General features: G+C 56.1%; 1 protein-coding gene across 1 annotated transcript; it reads right to left on the bottom strand.

Moving 5' to 3' along the window:
- Positions 1–2,149: 2,149 nt before the first annotated feature.
- LOC122152765 (NOTCH regulated ankyrin repeat protein) lies at positions 2,150–5,148 on the bottom strand. The gene has a single exon (XM_042786990.1). It carries the CDS (start codon positions 4,982–4,984, stop codon positions 4,637–4,639), a length of 348 nt encoding a protein of 115 aa, XP_042642924.1. The 5' UTR covers positions 4,985–5,148; the 3' UTR covers positions 2,150–4,636.
- Between the last annotated feature and the right edge of the window lie 10,526 nt (positions 5,149–15,674).

Genomic DNA, 15,674 nt, shown 5'->3' with positions numbered 1-15,674 from the left:
CAGCCCGCTCTGCCCACCATGGGGCGAGATGAGTTGTGTGCAGAAATGTTGCATTTCCTCAGAGAAACCCGTCCTTGAGGCTGTGGCTGGCCTGGCCGGGCTGACTGAAGCCCTGAGACAAGGTGAATGGTGAGAAGCTGCAGGGCTGAGCCGAGCCAGGCTGATCCCAGCCCTGTGGCAACCCAAAGTGGGCACCTGGATGAGATTTTTGCAGCATCCCACATCTGGGGAGACAGTCAGGGGTGAGCTGCACCCGCAGGCGTAACCCTGCAGTGCCCCAGCCCTGGGGAGCACCGTGATGGTGGGAGGTTTGGTGGCACTTGCCAGCAGATCAGTGTCATACAGCGTCCAAGTGGGACAAAACTGTAGCACGGCAGGAGACAGGAGCAGTGCTTGCCCCACACACACGTCCCACAGATTTGGCCACAGTCAGTGGCTGCCGCAAGACCCCGGGTGATAAACCCGCAGGACCACCAGCAGCTGCAACTAATGGTTTTGGCATCATCTTTTTTTTCCTACTAAAAACCAGATGGGTCACTCGGTGCCCGTCTTTTCCATGCTGGGCTGCAGCCTGGGTGGGCTGTGTGTCCCCAGGGCACCCTGGGGCAGCCAGCTGTGTCCGTGCCAGGCACTGTCCCACTCTGGTACTGGATGGCATGAGGCTTGGCACATCAGAGTGGATGTTGGCCAACCTGGAAAGGTCACACCGAGCCTTTTCTCCCGATTTCCTTCCCACCGCCATTTGCAGGACACCATTCCTGGCATCCCTGGAAACCCACACCCCAGAGCCAAACTGGGCATGGCACAAATTTCCTGGAGATTTGGGCATTTCCAGAGCTGGCAAAATTATCGGTATAGAAAAAGCCTCACTCAAAAATCCCACACTGCTGCCAGCGAGGGAAGCTTGCCTGCACCCTGCCTTCAGAGCCCTGGCTGCAGGCAGAGCCCAGGCGGTGCAGGCACGGGGCTGCCTCTTCTCTTCCCACTTCCCGGAGCAGCCAGATCCTGCCTGGAAAGCCTCCAAAGGTGCAGGGCTCAGCCCGCTTTTGGGCAGAGAGGACAGAGATGCTTTTGGGGCTGGAGAGCTCATGCCAATCCTCATCCCATGCCCAAATTTGCAGGGGCCAGCTGAAGCCACCACCAGTCTGACAGCAGCTTCTAGCTAGAAGCGACCCCTTCCTCACAGCCCAAGGGCTTGGCGAGGACCAAGCCAGCTCAAGCCCTTGCTGGGGCCCAGGTTGGAATAAAAAAGGCTGGGAAGCTTTGCAGGGAGCCATGGATTCCTCAGCCAGCGAGCCTGGGGCTGCAGAGCCAAACATGCAGCCCATTTCCACAGTCCATGGGAGGGGTTGCAGGACGGGCTGCAGAGCTCCCAGCTCCCTCCCTTGGAGCAAAGAGCTTCTGTAGGAGCCTCTCAAACACCACACGCTCTGTCCAGCATCAGGTCTGGGCCATCACCAGCCCCTGAATGCCGGGATAGGGCAAACCAGGACATCCCCCAGAGCCTCGGGGAGCTTCCCCCCGCCTGTGGGAAGGGGCTGGCAAAGCCTGAATGCTCTAGCATCCCCTCCCTCCCCCAAATCCACCCCAACCATCACCTTCTGGGGATGCATTTAACCCCAGAAAAGCTACATGCTTGGATACCAAAAGAGGGACCTGGGGGCCCAGCCAGCCGCCCCACCACCACAGGAACCACCCAGCATCACCCATCACCATGTGAGAAAGAACAAACAAAAAAGCCTTTTTTTTTTTTTTATAAAAAGATCAATGAAAAATTTATTTATAAATTTCGCACTCTGGGACTACATGTCTATATCATACACTCAGGAATATGCTGTACTGTACAGACTTTATCCAGTTAGAAATGATCATATAGTGACCCACATACAGCTTCAATATAAGCCTAAAAATTCTTAACATTAATTAACATAATTAAAAAAGGTATTCGCATCTAAAGAAAAATCTACAGAAAAACTCCTTTCTGGAGCAATCTGTGCATCAGCTTCAATGTCTGCTTATTTCACTGACATTATCAATATATTCTTCTTACAAAAATAATAATAATAATTAAAAAGATGACTGCCGGAAGGCGACCAGTCATGCATGAAAGAGCCTCCCCCACCTGCCTCTTTTTTTTTTTTTTTTTTTATTGTACTCCCCGTTTTGGCGTGAAGGGTCAGCAGCACGATGAGCCAACAAGGGGGGTGGGGGAACCCTCATTTCAATTTGAATCAATCTGCATCCCTTTTACTTCTCAGGATCAAGAGAGACGGGGGAGTGTGGGGGTTGCATAGAAAATTGAAACTTTAGGGACTAGGAAGGGCAGCAGCTTTTCAGTAAAATACAAAGGGATGTAAAAATACATCAACTCACAATTTCAGAGCAAACCCCCTTCCCCGACGTACAGTTTCCCAAAATCTCAGCGTGTCTAAAGCTCCAGGAGGCTGGAAAGGAACAATACTTTTCTTAAACAACTCACCCAGCAATTCACACAGGAGATTCACAGTCTTAATAGGTATTTTATAAAAATATAAATATGGGTTACATCATGTTGTCTTTACAACACTGGACAGAGCTCCCTTTAGACTGGGTTTATAACCAAGATTTCTTTTTAAAAATCCATCTAGAACTTGGCTTTACAATACACTTTTTAATATCATGTCATAAATGTTATGACATTTCATTGTGGCAAATCCATTTAGTCAAAAAAAAAAAAATGTGCAACCATCTGGTAACGATGATAAAACCTTGCTAGAAAAGATCTTGTTCCCACCCCGTAACTATCGCACAGAAGCACCAGTGGAAGTGCTGGACACTCCCTTCCATGCTCACAGAAAGACTTCGGCCAAGCAATTCCTTGCAAATTACAGCATTAACAGTAGACACCTTCGACAGAGCTTTTTTTCGTTTTCTTCTTCAAATCTGGAGCTTTTAAAAATCATCTCAAATTGTTGAAGTGGAAAAAACCAAAACCAAACTGCAGGTGAAACCATCAGAGACAAAGCAGAATATTCAGTGCAATGGAAAATCATGCAGACTCAAGTTTTTTTAGTTTTAAGACTAGGAGAAAAAAAAAAAGCATATTTCCCAAACCATATTTTTGAAACACTCACCACCAGCTTCAAACAAAACCAGGCTCACAATCTTCACCCACAAATATATACATACATGATAAATAGTTAAGACACAACCCAAATAAACCAGCAGGTAACTATTTTCTTTTTTTTTAATCATAATGGTTTGGATGCAGGGAGCAAGAGAAGAAAGAGCAGGGAGATGGCAGTGATACGGATGGTTTTAGTGCAGACGAAGAGAAGAGGGCTGAAAGACCAGTGGGAGAAAGGAGACTTCTGAAATTTTCCGCATTTTCCAAATGGATGTTCTTGTGCCATAGCAATAAAAAGCAGCATTTGCGATTATACGTGCAGTCACTTCAAAATGCGACTTCGGGTGGCTTTCTCTTCTTCCTCCCTTTCTTTTATAAATATATATATTTAGACATATATATAATATAAAAGGCAGGTGAATCTACATACATCAAATGAATCGTTCTGCATTGAGAAGTGTTATCCAAGTTTCACCAAAAGAAAAAAATAAAGTTCCCAAACTATTTTCAGTAGTTTTCCGGCATCTCTCTAGGCAGCAGAGAGCGCTCGCGCCCCTTTTCTGTGCAAAAGCAAATCCTCTGCCTCTAGAGTTTATTTCACTTTTATTTAAAAAAAAAAAAAAAAAAAGAAAAAAAAAAGTCCAGGATTTTCTAATCCCCCTTTACATACAGAACCAGAAGGATTCAATGTCTTTTCCTGGGATCTCATGCGTGCTAAATGGATTCAAGGAGTGGGTGAGGATGCAGACTTTCTTCAGGCACCCAAAAAAAAAAAAAAAAAAGAAAACTAAAGCAGAAAACTCAATGTGAAATAAAACAAACAAAAAAAAAGAGCAATCGGGGTGAGAAAACCTTGTCTGTCATATTCCAATGGAGTCACCTTGGGGAGGGGATGGAATAAAAACAAAAAAAAAATTCAGTGGTGGGAAAACACTGGGAGAAGCTTGCAAGAGGAGGAAGACTTTCCCGCTCTTCCTCGCCAGGGCGGGCGGGAGCCCCCGGCCCGGCCCGGGGTGTCGCTCCCAGGGCTGGCACCGCTCTGCGCGCCGGGAGGGGACACCAGCACCCCCCGGCCACCGCGGGGACAGGCAGGGGGGCTCCCGGGGACCGTTGAAATGAATTTGTTTCTGAGCCAGAATACTTTAAGTCGGAGGGATGGGAGCGAGGGGAGTGGAGAGGGAGGATTAAATATTAGCGGGGAGGGGACGGGGTGAGCCTTTAAAGCATCTGACCAGATGTCAAACTGAAACCGTGAATACTGTGAGTGCAGCCGAGGTAGATGGAGGAAAAAACAAACAAAAAAAAAAAACAACAAAAAAAAAAAAAACCCAAAACAAAATAAAAACATATTACAGTAGGAAAACAACCCTTGGAAGGAAAAAAAAAAAAATTTTTTTTTAAAAGCAGGCGAATGGTGGCGTGTTTTGCGTGGGGCCCCAAATCTTCGCCAAATAAACCCCACGCGGGGGTGGGAGCAGCTTTGGCGGCCGGGGACGCGGGGCGGGGGGGGGGGGGGGGGCGGCCCCGGCATCACCGGGCGCCGGCGGAGTATTTGGCCTTGGTGATCAGGTAGAGGACGATGTCCTGGTGGCCCCCGAAGGCGGCGATGTGCAGGGCGCTCCAGCCGTCCCGGTTGGCCAGGCGGATGTCGGCGCCGAACTTGACCAGGAGCTTAACCAGCTCCAGGTTGCCGTCGATGACGGACTGGTGCAGCGCCGTCTGCCCCTCGGGCCCGAAGGAGTTGACGTTGAACTCGCAGTTCGTCATGTTCTGCAGCAGCGACTGCAGCTCCTTGGTGTTGCCGCGCCGCACCGCCTCCTGGAAGACGCGCTGGCTGGGCGGCGGCGCCGCGCACGGCGACACCTCGCTCTGGCTCATGCCGCCGCCTCACGCCCCGCCGCCCCGCATGGACGGCGACGCCTCGGCCCGCCCGGGCATGCGGTGGCGGGCGCTGCTGCTGCTGCTGCTGCTGCTGGGCCGCCGCCGCCCCCCGGGCCCCGGCCCCCGCCTCCGCGCTGCCGCCGCTCCGCCGCTCCGCCGCCGCCGCCGCCCGGGCCCCTCTGGAGTGGAGCCGGCCCCGCGCCGCGCCTTTTACCCACCCTTTTATTTGCATAACAATGGCACGGCCGTGACGCGACGGCGAGGGGCGGGGCACCGCCGCCGCGAGCCCATTGGGACGGCCGGCGGGGGGAAGGGGGCGGGGACGAGGCGAGGAGCCACGCCCCCCCTCCCGGGGAGCGGAGCCGGGGCGCCCCTCCCCCTTCCCGTGAGCTGCGCGGGTGCGGCGAGGCGGGGGGCGCTCCCGGCCCGGCTCGGGCCTGCTCGGCTTCGCTCGGCTCCGCTCGGCTCGGCCCGGCGCGGCCCGGGGCCCCGCTCGGCTCCGCTCGGCCCGGCCCGGGGCTCCTCTCTGCTCTGCTCGGCTCCGCTCGGCCCCGCTCGGCCCGGCCCGGGGCTCCGCTCGATGCCACTCGGCTCCGCTCGATGCCGCTCGGCTCCGCTCGGCCCGTTGCGGTCTGTCCGTCCCGGCCCGGCGCGGTGGCCGCAGGCAGGGGGCACCACCTCCCAGGGCCGGGCCGGGCCGTGCCGGGCGGCTGCAGCCGGCCCCGCCGCCCGCCGCTCTCTGCAGCGCCGTGCTGGAACCGGGCTGGCCCCGTTCCCAACCCCCACCCGCCGCGCCTCCGGGCCCCCACCGCCCCCAAACCCCGCGGGGCTGGGCTTCCCCAAGGTGCTGAGGCGCTGCTGTTTGTGGTTTGTTTTATTTTTTTTGTTGTTGTTTTTTGTTTGTTTGTTTGGAGTTTTTTTCAATCACCCTCCAATCTGGGGGTTACACCGTTTTGCTGCGTGTTTGTCTACCCGTGAGCAAACCGGGACAGGTCACAGGGAGGGACGGAGGGGGATTCAGCCCCGCAGCGTCCGGCCCCTCAGGGCAGGAGGTTTCGGGGATCCGCGGGTGGGACTGATTTTTGATGAGGGACACGCAGCCCCCGCAGGGTCCTGCCGGACCTGGAGTTACTCCGACGAATGGACTCCCGGTGCAGGAGCGCTGGGTGGTGCGGGCACCCCGGGAAAATGGGCAAAAATGTACTGAAACCAGGGCATCGACCAAAAACCATGCTGGAGGAGCCCTCCGTGTGCCCGTTTGGCCGGCAGGGAGCAAACGGTGGGGCCTGGGTGGGGAGCGGCATCCCAGAGCGGAGTGGGACGAAAGGAAGGAGCGTGTCGTAAACCCGAGGTGACAGCCCCCGCGCCGGGGACAGCTGGCCGCACGCCGCTGCCACCAGGCCATACCGGTGCGCCCCTTTGGGGATGGAAAGGGAGAAACCAGGCAACTGCGACATTCGGCCCCAGTCGATGAAACATGCCGCCTCGGAGCCGCGTGTCACACGGTGTCACGCCGTGGCCGTGAGCTCAGGGCATGGCTCACCCCACGGCATTTTCCCATGGCTTCCCTGCAGCTCTTGGGGGAAGGCAGCAAGCTGGAGGAGGCTGGGACTCTCCTCCTGCCCTCGCTGGTCCTTCTCCTTTACTGGAGGTTAAACCATCCTGATTGGGGCTGTAAGGAGTTGGCGAAGCAGCTCCTGTTTCTCCTCACATAAGGGCCTACCTTTCTAAATCTATTCCCGCAGTTAGTTCTTCTCATCCCCATCTCCATTCCTATTCCATTCCCATCTCCATGCCCATGCCAATCTCCCCATCTCCATCCCATCCCTGTCTCTGCCCTCATCCCATGTCCATGCCCATGCCCATCTCCATCCCCATCCCCTCCCCTTTCATCCCATTCCCATCTCCATCCACATCCCCATCTCTTCCCCCATGCTCATCCTATCCCATCCCCATCCATCCCTGGCTGCTCTCTGGGTCTCGCTCCGTTTGACTTCCCCAGCTCAGAGCTCTCTCCTAGTCACATTCCTGTAATGGGAGCATACCGAAGCACACATTTCTCATGGAAAAGGGAGGGTTGGGATGTGGCGGTGGCCAGGGGCTTTGTGGCTGGCTCAGCCCGGGGGCTACCACTGCAGAGGGGCTGCAGACAGTCCCCTCCAGTGTCCTGGGTCTGTGCAGCTTCTCCTGGGACATCCCGGCGCCACTGAGGCGTGTGGCCCCCGCAGTGCTGGCACAGGTCACGGAGGTGGGCCCCGGTCCTCAGGGTCCACGCAGGAGCCAGGTTTGCCTGAGGACAGTGAAGAGGAGCCACCCCCTGCTTGTCTTGTCCCCCCGAGGGCCTCGTCTTGGGCGGGAGGTGGTGGCTCTGCCCCCCATTACCCCAGCCCTGGTGGCAGCAGGGGACACCAGTGGCCCATCCGTGCCCTCCTCTCCCCCATGTCGCCTCGCTGGGGTGAGCAACAGGACATGCTGTGACTCACGGTGACTCAGTGGGAGTTATGATTGTGCCCAGGGGCCCGGCCCGGCCCCGCAGCGTTCGTGGGGTGCCGAGCCCACGGCAGCCCGGCCCCGATCCCCGGCACTAAACCCCACAAACCCAGCGCGGGGGGGTGGGAGCGGTGGCGGGAGCCTGGGGCTCGGGGCCCCGCTCCTGCCGGCTCGCCCTCCCCTGTCCACTCCTAAATATACCGGCAGAGTGGATTTTGTGCATTTATGGGCCGTCTCCTGTAAGGTGTCGAGCCCTCTTAGCGAGCCGTGGGAGAGTGGGAATTGCTCACACCTCCCCGGTCTTGGGCTTGGCCAGAGTTACATCCTCGCAAGCAAATCTGCATTTGCCAGTGACACTGGTGAGAAAAATAAAGAGCCCGGGCAGGGACCCAGCCATGCAAATGTTCAGAGCTGGCAGGTGGGGGCAGGACTCAGCCTGGGAACAGTGCCAGAGAGGGAGAGAAAATAGCAAAAAAGCAAGAAAAAAAAAAAAAAAAAAAAAAAAAAAAAAAAAAAGCAATTCTGAAACCCTGCATTCCTGCATTTCAGCTCCAGTTTGTACCCCAGCGCTGTAACCGGAGAGGAGCCGATGGAGTGTGCTGGCCGGGCCAGGCTCCGCTCACGGCTGGGGCTGGGGGGGCGGCGGGCGCTGGAAGGCCCCGGTCCTCCCACCCCACGCTCCCCCGGTGGGGCCCTGCAAAACCAGTAGTCCCACCCAGTGATTTATCTGCTCTCTTCTGAGAAGAGGGGAAGCCGCGGCGAGCGCCGGCGCTGCAGACGGCGGCGGGAGGCGGGGAGAGGGACCCGGCGCTGCGGTGCCTTAAGCAAACGGTCACGCCGAAAACAAATTTCCCCTCCTCGAGAGACGTGGCGACCAAATTTCCCCCTGGCCATGAGAGCCTGCGGGCGAGAGGAGAAGGGATGGCTGCCGGCGGCGTTGCCGGAGGGGCTCCGAGCTGCCCCGCGGCTGGGCGCGTTGGGCTGGGCACGTCCCAGCCCTCTTCCAAAATAACCGGGCGGGCAGTGCCCGGCCTCTGGGCCTGGCGAGCAAGCCAGTGAGAGTCCAGCCACCCCCGGAGGCCTCCTTGAAGCGAGCCGGAGAGCCGGGGGGATGGATCCGGGGCAGGCGGCGAGGGGGCGTGCCCCCACTTAATTCATTAAAATGTGTCGGAGAGCGTGGGAAAGACGAGAGCTTTTCTTCCCAGCGCAGAGCCCCAGCAAAAGGCGAGCGAGGGAGAGCGACCTGCCCGCCCGGCTCCCGGCGAGCCGGGGGAAGCGCAGGGCTTTCCTCCGCCGCTGGCCCCGCCGGTGCTTTGACTCCCGGCTTTTTGGCAAAGCGGTTACCGGAGCCCCGGCGGGGAAACGCGGGGCTCAGCCAATGCCACCTGCCCGCCCGCGGGGCTGTGGGCAGCGGGGGAGCCCACGCGGGGCCGGGGACAGTGGTCGCTGGGTGGGATCAGCGTCCCTTGTGGAGATCCACCTTCGGGAGGGAGGAGGGGGGGACCCCTGCCCCGGGCAGCTGCTTTTGGCAAGGGAGCAGTGGGGAAGGGGCTCCGGGGGGTCTCAGGGGAAAAATCTTCCTCTGTGCAGCCTGAGAGCTGCCCTGCTCACAGCGGGGTGCAAGCAGGGACACGGCCGTGGGACTGGCCTCGTGTTCTCCCCGTGGACACATCCTATGCTGCCAGCCTTCAGCAGCAGCCAAGCAGTGCCCCGCGTGGGGCTGGGCCCCTGCCAGGCCTCCAGGCAGGAAGCTCCAGAGGTCAGAAGCTGGGATTTGCAAGAGAAACCTCGTGCTCATGTGGTGAGGACACGTGTGCAGGTGCCTCGTGTCCTCTGCAGGGAGCAAGGCACCACGAGCAAAATTCTCATGGGTGGTTCAGGGAATCCCTGGGGACAAGAGGAGGCTCCAGGCATCCCCCATCCTCCTGGGACACCCACATCATGGGAGCCACCACAGGAGCATGGATTGGAGACTGCTGCTTCCTGCAGATGTCACCATGGCTTCTGCTCTGCATGATCCCTTCCTCCCAGCCTGTGACAATCAGGATTTAAAACCTGACTGAGACTTGAGCATGGTCATAACCTAATGCATAGTCATTGTCCTTGGGGGGTGATGCAGGCGGGGGCCACCCCTGCACACCTCGCCCCAGGGCTGGAGAACCCCGACTGCCCACGGGGGCTGTGTTGATTGGTGCCGAGCTGGACAGGTTGGGCCTTCGCACTGCAGCTTGGCCTACAAGTGTCCCAGTGCCCTGTCTTATCTGTTCTTATCCTGCTGAAATGCTGCAGCTCTTCTGATGTAGACTATAGCCCTCATATCTGACAGTGGGAAAATGCTCTTCAGGCAAAGGAACACCAGCTGGAACAACCTCCGATCTGGAGAGCTCCTGCCCGGTGCCACAGGCAGGGCTCTCTAGCTGTGCCAGTTTCCTGATGCTGCTGGGCCACCCTGTGGCATCACCTTGGCTGATGTCCCTGCCGCAGCCGAGCATACATGTGCCAAAGTGCCTTGGCTCAAGCCCATGTTCTGCTAAACTGGCATTGTTAAATGTACCTGGCCTGGTGTGCTGACAATTGCTTGTAGGGCTTCTGGTGCTGGAAAACTGGTACATGGAGGGACCAAATATCCACTTCGTGGGTGATGATACAGTCAACTGGGGACACAGACCCTGGTTTTACATGTCCTCGGTCAATCTCCCTGTCTTTGGGCCATAATTACCTGGTCCTGGGCCATCAGGATGAGCTCCAGTATTGAATCCTGTGTCGGTGCAGGGATTTGGCGCTAGGAAATAACCATCTCCTGAGATACACGGTCCCCGGGGCCACTTGTTTGTGCTGCGTGGTCACTCCTTTGTGGTGTCTGCGGGGATGGGGTATATTGGCACAGCCGCGCCGCTCTCACTGCATGGTTCCCCCAGGAGACACGGTACAGCCCGTCGGGGTTGGTCTGGGGACTGGGTGACTGCTCCATGGGGGCATCCCTGGGGTCGAGGCCATGTGGGGGGTGACACAGTCATACCCCACCATGGGATACACAGTGAGGAACGCCTGGTGAGCGTGTAGAAGCTCATTTGCCTGAGAGTCATGTCCACATATTGTCAGGCTGATGGGAAGGGTCCAATCCCAGGCTATTTCCCAGGGAGCAAACATCCTCCTGATGCAAATCTCCCTCCTCACGTGGCACCGACACCTCTCTCCTCTCCTACCCCCGGCGAAGGGCCAGCAGAAGTGACCCCCAGCCCGTGGGAGCAGTGTTTCCACAGTGTGGGGTAGAACAAGGGCCTGAGCTTACAGCCAGCCTCAGGCTTGTCAGCCCTGGGTCCGTGCCCAGAAACATGCCAGTTTGTTTGAAAACGGCAGCCGAGCAACTGGGAGCTTGATCAGAGCATCCGGCTGGAAAAGCGGTTCTGTGGCAAGGATGGGCAGCGGTACAGCCCTCACCCTCCTCCTCCTCCCCTGTCTTGCCAGCCGCCTTAGGGACTGACCAGCCCTAGTTCAAGGCACAAAGTCAGGCCATGGAAAACCAAGCTGATTTCTCTGAGCCGGTCAAATATGCAGCGAGGTTTCCGCTCCAGATTACAGGAGGAAGGAAGTTTGCTCGGAAGGGGATGGGGATAAGGTGGGGGAGAAGGGTGGGAAGTGCATTCCTGCCTGATGAGGAACAATGTTGATATATTCATTTGTAAACTAAAGCTGGCCTGAGCGCCAAACACCTTGTCCCCATCAAACTCTGAAGGATATGCGAGAAGTACACAAGGCGAGGGGAGGAACTGGACTGATATCCGATGCAGTGTGTGATTTCTCAGGGGTGAGAGATGTTGCTCATTCAGGTCTCATTCAGGCTGGCGTGCTAAAACTGAAATAAAACTCTTCCCCAGCAGTGTTTTATCACAGCCCTTCCCCCTCCCCTCCTGCCTCTGTGATGGCATCCCACGATGCAGGGGCAGGAGCTGAGCACACGTGAAGTGACCTGGGTGTTGAAGGGCTTTTGGTGTGTGCAGCCCACCCAGAGGCCTCATCCCTGCAAGAGCGCTGCAGGATCTGCCCTTCCAACACATGATCAAACGGCTCCATAAAACCACAGAGGGCTCATTAATGCCCTAATAAATGTTAAATATTAGTATAACGCAGACAATGGGATTTTTTTTTTTTTTTTAAGCAGTCAGATAGAGAAACAATATTGTAGGTTGATTAAAAAGCTGGTTTAATTCCCTTTGATCTATATCCACTATTCAAAACTGGACAATTTATTACTTCCTGGATTCTGCTCAAGGCTGGTCTGACGTGGAGTTTGATGTTGATTGTGTCTATGACTGGAGATGACCTTGCTGCACAGATCCCACCTTGATATCACCCCCTGTGGGCAGCAGAAAGGGAGAGGTGCTGTGCTGGGTCTCAGCTGCTGCCCCCCTCCCCAGGAGCTGGATGACACCCTTTGGGAGCTTTTTTTTTTGCCATGCCCCCACATACACACAACCTGCTGGTGTCTGCCCTGGGTTGGTCTTCTCTTAAAACAAGTCCCACTGTGGTGGGACTGCCCCAGCACAGCTGACTGCTAGCAGCCCAGGCCGTAAGCACAAGACCTCGCCACCAGATTGGCAGAGATGGCAGAGAGGTAAAGTCCTAGAGGTGGCCAGGAGGTGACCCTGCTGTCCCCAGGGATCAGAGGGAAGGGTCCCATGCAGGCAGATGTGTGGCCAGGAGCTGTCCCCATGGCTAGGGACAGGGTCAGCATGCCCCACTGTCCCCCCTGCCAGCTCCCCTCCACAGTGAAAGCAGTAGCAGACTGATGTGAAACCACAGCTCTGAAAAACCCAGTGAGCAAAGCCCAGAAATGCCCACAGGCTGGCTGGAAAGGTTGTTTGGGGGGCTCAGGGCAGCAGCCCTGACCTCCCCGCTCCTGGCTGGGGCTGGGATGACTCAGATGTTCGTGTGACTCAGAAGCTTCCCTCAAACAGGGTCTGGAGAGGTTTGTCTCATCACGATGAAGCATCGCTCACCGCGGGGGCTGGCAGTAGGAGGCTCTGCAGCATTCCTGCTTTGCTTCATCCCCAGTTTCTGCCGTCCCAGAGCAAACCCCAAAGTGGCAGGATGCTGACACATGGATGAGTCTGTGTGGAACCTGGGGGGCTCGGGCTGCTCAGCCTCTGGCACCGACAGTCCCACGCTCGCTGGCTGGGGTAGCCCCACCAGTACCCTCCACCAGTGGTTGGTGTAGAGGGGCTGCTGGCACAGCACGTGCCTCATCCTCCCTCTGCTCGAAGGACTCTCTTTAGGGTCCCCCACGCTGTGCTGCTCCAGGCGAGCCGGGCTCTGGTTGCCCACAAGGACATGGCAAGGCACAAGCCAGAAGTGCTCATGGAGGAGGTGGCTCATGGGCTGGAGGAGCTGATGATTGTTTTGCAGAGTATCGAGGGTGCTGGCACCAGAGGTGGGTGAACGTAAGGACATGTGGTTCCAGGCATCGAGCAGGTCACCTGGACACACAGGGACAGTGGGAAACCCCCCAGAGCCAGAGCACCAGCCCAAGGCTGCGAGTGGCAGGACATACTCAAGGGGCCAGATGCAGCACCCTGCAGCCACAGGGCGGAGGGTGTCCTGGGTGGGTGCTGAGGGTCCCTCAGCAGGAATCCCATGTGCCCCTTCCCGCAGGTCTCCTGCCACCCAGTCCAGACCCCTGAGGTCTCTGGGAAGGGCTCAAGGGAGAAAACTGTACTGACAGCCTCAGGCAACCTTCCTGGCCATGAGCTGGGATGGGCAGGGATGGAGGGATGGACATCTTCAAAGCTGATGGCACTGATGGATAAGAAGACATGCCAGAGTCTGTAGTGCTGAGACTACAGCTGGCACACTGGAAGTATCTCCATCCAAGCATGCCCATGTCCAAGCAAGGTCTTGTCACAGCGCCAGATACGACTCAGGCCCAAGGAACCTCAGCTGCTCAGAAGGAAGGCGTTTGCTTCTGACACTGCCACTGGGAACAGGGAACAATTTTTAAGCATATATCCATGTTGTAGAGGCAGAGAATCTGTTAACACGGGTGCCATCTCCTACTGCTAAAGCCCTGTACCGACACAGGATTCAATACTGGAGCTCATCTTGATGGCCCAGGACAAGGTAATTATGGCCCAAATACAGGGAAGTTGGCCCAGAACACGTAAAATCAGGGTCTGTGTCTCCAATTGACTGTATCATCACCCACAAAATGGATATTTGGTCCCTCCATGTACCAGTTTTCCAGCACCAGAAGCCCTACAAGCAATTGTCAGCACACCAGGCCAGGTACATTTAACAATGCCAGTTTAGCAGAACACATTTTATCCTCTGATGTCATCACCTGGTCCCCAAACTGTTGCACCAGAAGCATGATAAAAATGACATGGGGGTAAAAGCAAAGAGGACATTCCCCTTTTAGATAAAGAGGGAATTAAGAAAAATACATTAACATCTAGAGAGAGCACAGGGTTGGAAAACCAGGACATGAAACACAATTCCTTCAGGCTATATGCAAAAAATGTAGACAACTGAGGAGACAACAGAAAGAACTGATAGAAAAATGATGACTACCAAGGATGAGATCAGCACAAGGCATTTTAATCCCATTAGGAGAAATAATCTCCATGGCTGGAGGTGTCAATGTGTGTGCAGGAAAGTGTGTTGGCCCCGGGAGCCTCCAGCCAAGTGGGAAAATCCATCTTTTTCTTCTGCCCATCTCTGGAAGAAGCAGTCATCTCCAGGGAAAGCCAAGAGAGATGCAGAAGGAGGTGATGAAAGTGATGGGAAATTTTTGTTCAAACAGACCCTTTTTGGTTGGTGAGCCCCAGTGCCTTGCACCCACCGGCCTGGGAGGGCGAATGGCCACCAGCCCGGGGGAAGCTGGGCAGTGCCATGGTACGGCTGGGCTGCAGGGGCTCCCCAGAGCAAAAGCCCACCCTGGGGAAAGGGGATTAGAGAGGACCACCGTGACCATCCCTGGCTGTGACTCTGTGGGAAGCACAGAACCTGCCAGCCCTCTACCCTGGGCAGTGGAGGAGAGGAGAGGCAGTGATGCAGCAATGCCCCAGGGAAATCCCCCCAAACTCGGCATCTCCACGTAGCCAATGCCTCAGCAGCAGGAGATGTGGCCACTGAGTCCTCCCTGCGTAGGGGCTGCACTGTGCCGGGCATGGACATCTCTGACTGGGGCATCATCAGTGATGCTTTGCTTTGCAACCCCCAAAACCAGATTAGGAGGAGAGAAAAAGTGGATTTAGGGCCAATCTGCAGCAGCTAGCATCAAAATAGCAACTACTGCACTGCAGCACGTCCATTGTTCTGCAAGCAGAGCAGTGTCCAGGGCTGAGGATCTTTCTGGTGCATGAGCATGGTCTGGCAGACACTGCTGTGATGGTGACAGTGATGCTGAGCCATGGAGGAGGCTTCTTCTCCAAATTCTACCAAGTCAAGATCAGGGAAGAAGAGAAAAATAATGACCCCAAACCCCCTGGGAAACACAGATCCTAGTAGCTGCTTCTGGCCAGTCAGACTCACACCCTTGCGTGTCCTGATGTGACGGGGACAGGGTCAGCATCTTTGCCCTGCCAAAATAGGTCCTTACCTTTAAGCACATGCAGGGCCAGTGGTGCATGCTGCTGTAGTGACAGCCCCACCGTCGTGGTGCTGCTGGCTTCTGCCACAACTTCATTCATTGCTAGTGAAGGAGGTGCCATTATTTGCTGCTTCCACTTGAAAAAAATGGGGCTCCACAGGCAGCAAATGAGAGGTGATGGGTGGCCCTGGCAGGGCTGTGAGGGAGATAGGGACAGAGGGGTGGGCACAGGGGTCCTTTGCCATCTTCTGATGGAAATCAGGAAAAAATGGCATGATGTGACCATGGAAAGTGTCACCAGGGGGTCGTGCCCATGGCCATAACTTGGCAGGCAGTTGGCTGGGGAAAGAAGGCAGGCACGGTGTGGGGACAGCCACCATTTAGGGTCACTTGTACTGACGCCCAGGAAGAAGCTCGTGTCAAGAGGGATGTTTAAAGTGGAAAATGTTTTTGGGGTTTTTCTGCCAAAGGGCTGAGCTGGGAGTGAGATGTCCCTTGAGGGGAAGGACCCCTGGCACTGCATTGCCAGGAGTGCTTGGAGAGGGAAAGCACGTCTTGCATTGCAGTGTAAGATGCCTGGGCAGGCACTTTGCTGGCCTATAAATGTCA

This window comes from Tyto alba, unplaced genomic scaffold (genome assembly GCF_018691265.1).
Source record: "Tyto alba isolate M040663 unplaced genomic scaffold, T.alba_DEE_v4.0 Super-Scaffold_11, whole genome shotgun sequence".
Classification (NCBI taxonomy): Eukaryota; Metazoa; Chordata; class Aves; order Strigiformes; family Tytonidae; genus Tyto; species Tyto alba.
Note: the sequence above shows the minus strand (reverse complement) of the source record. Positions and strands in the feature narration are given on the sequence as shown.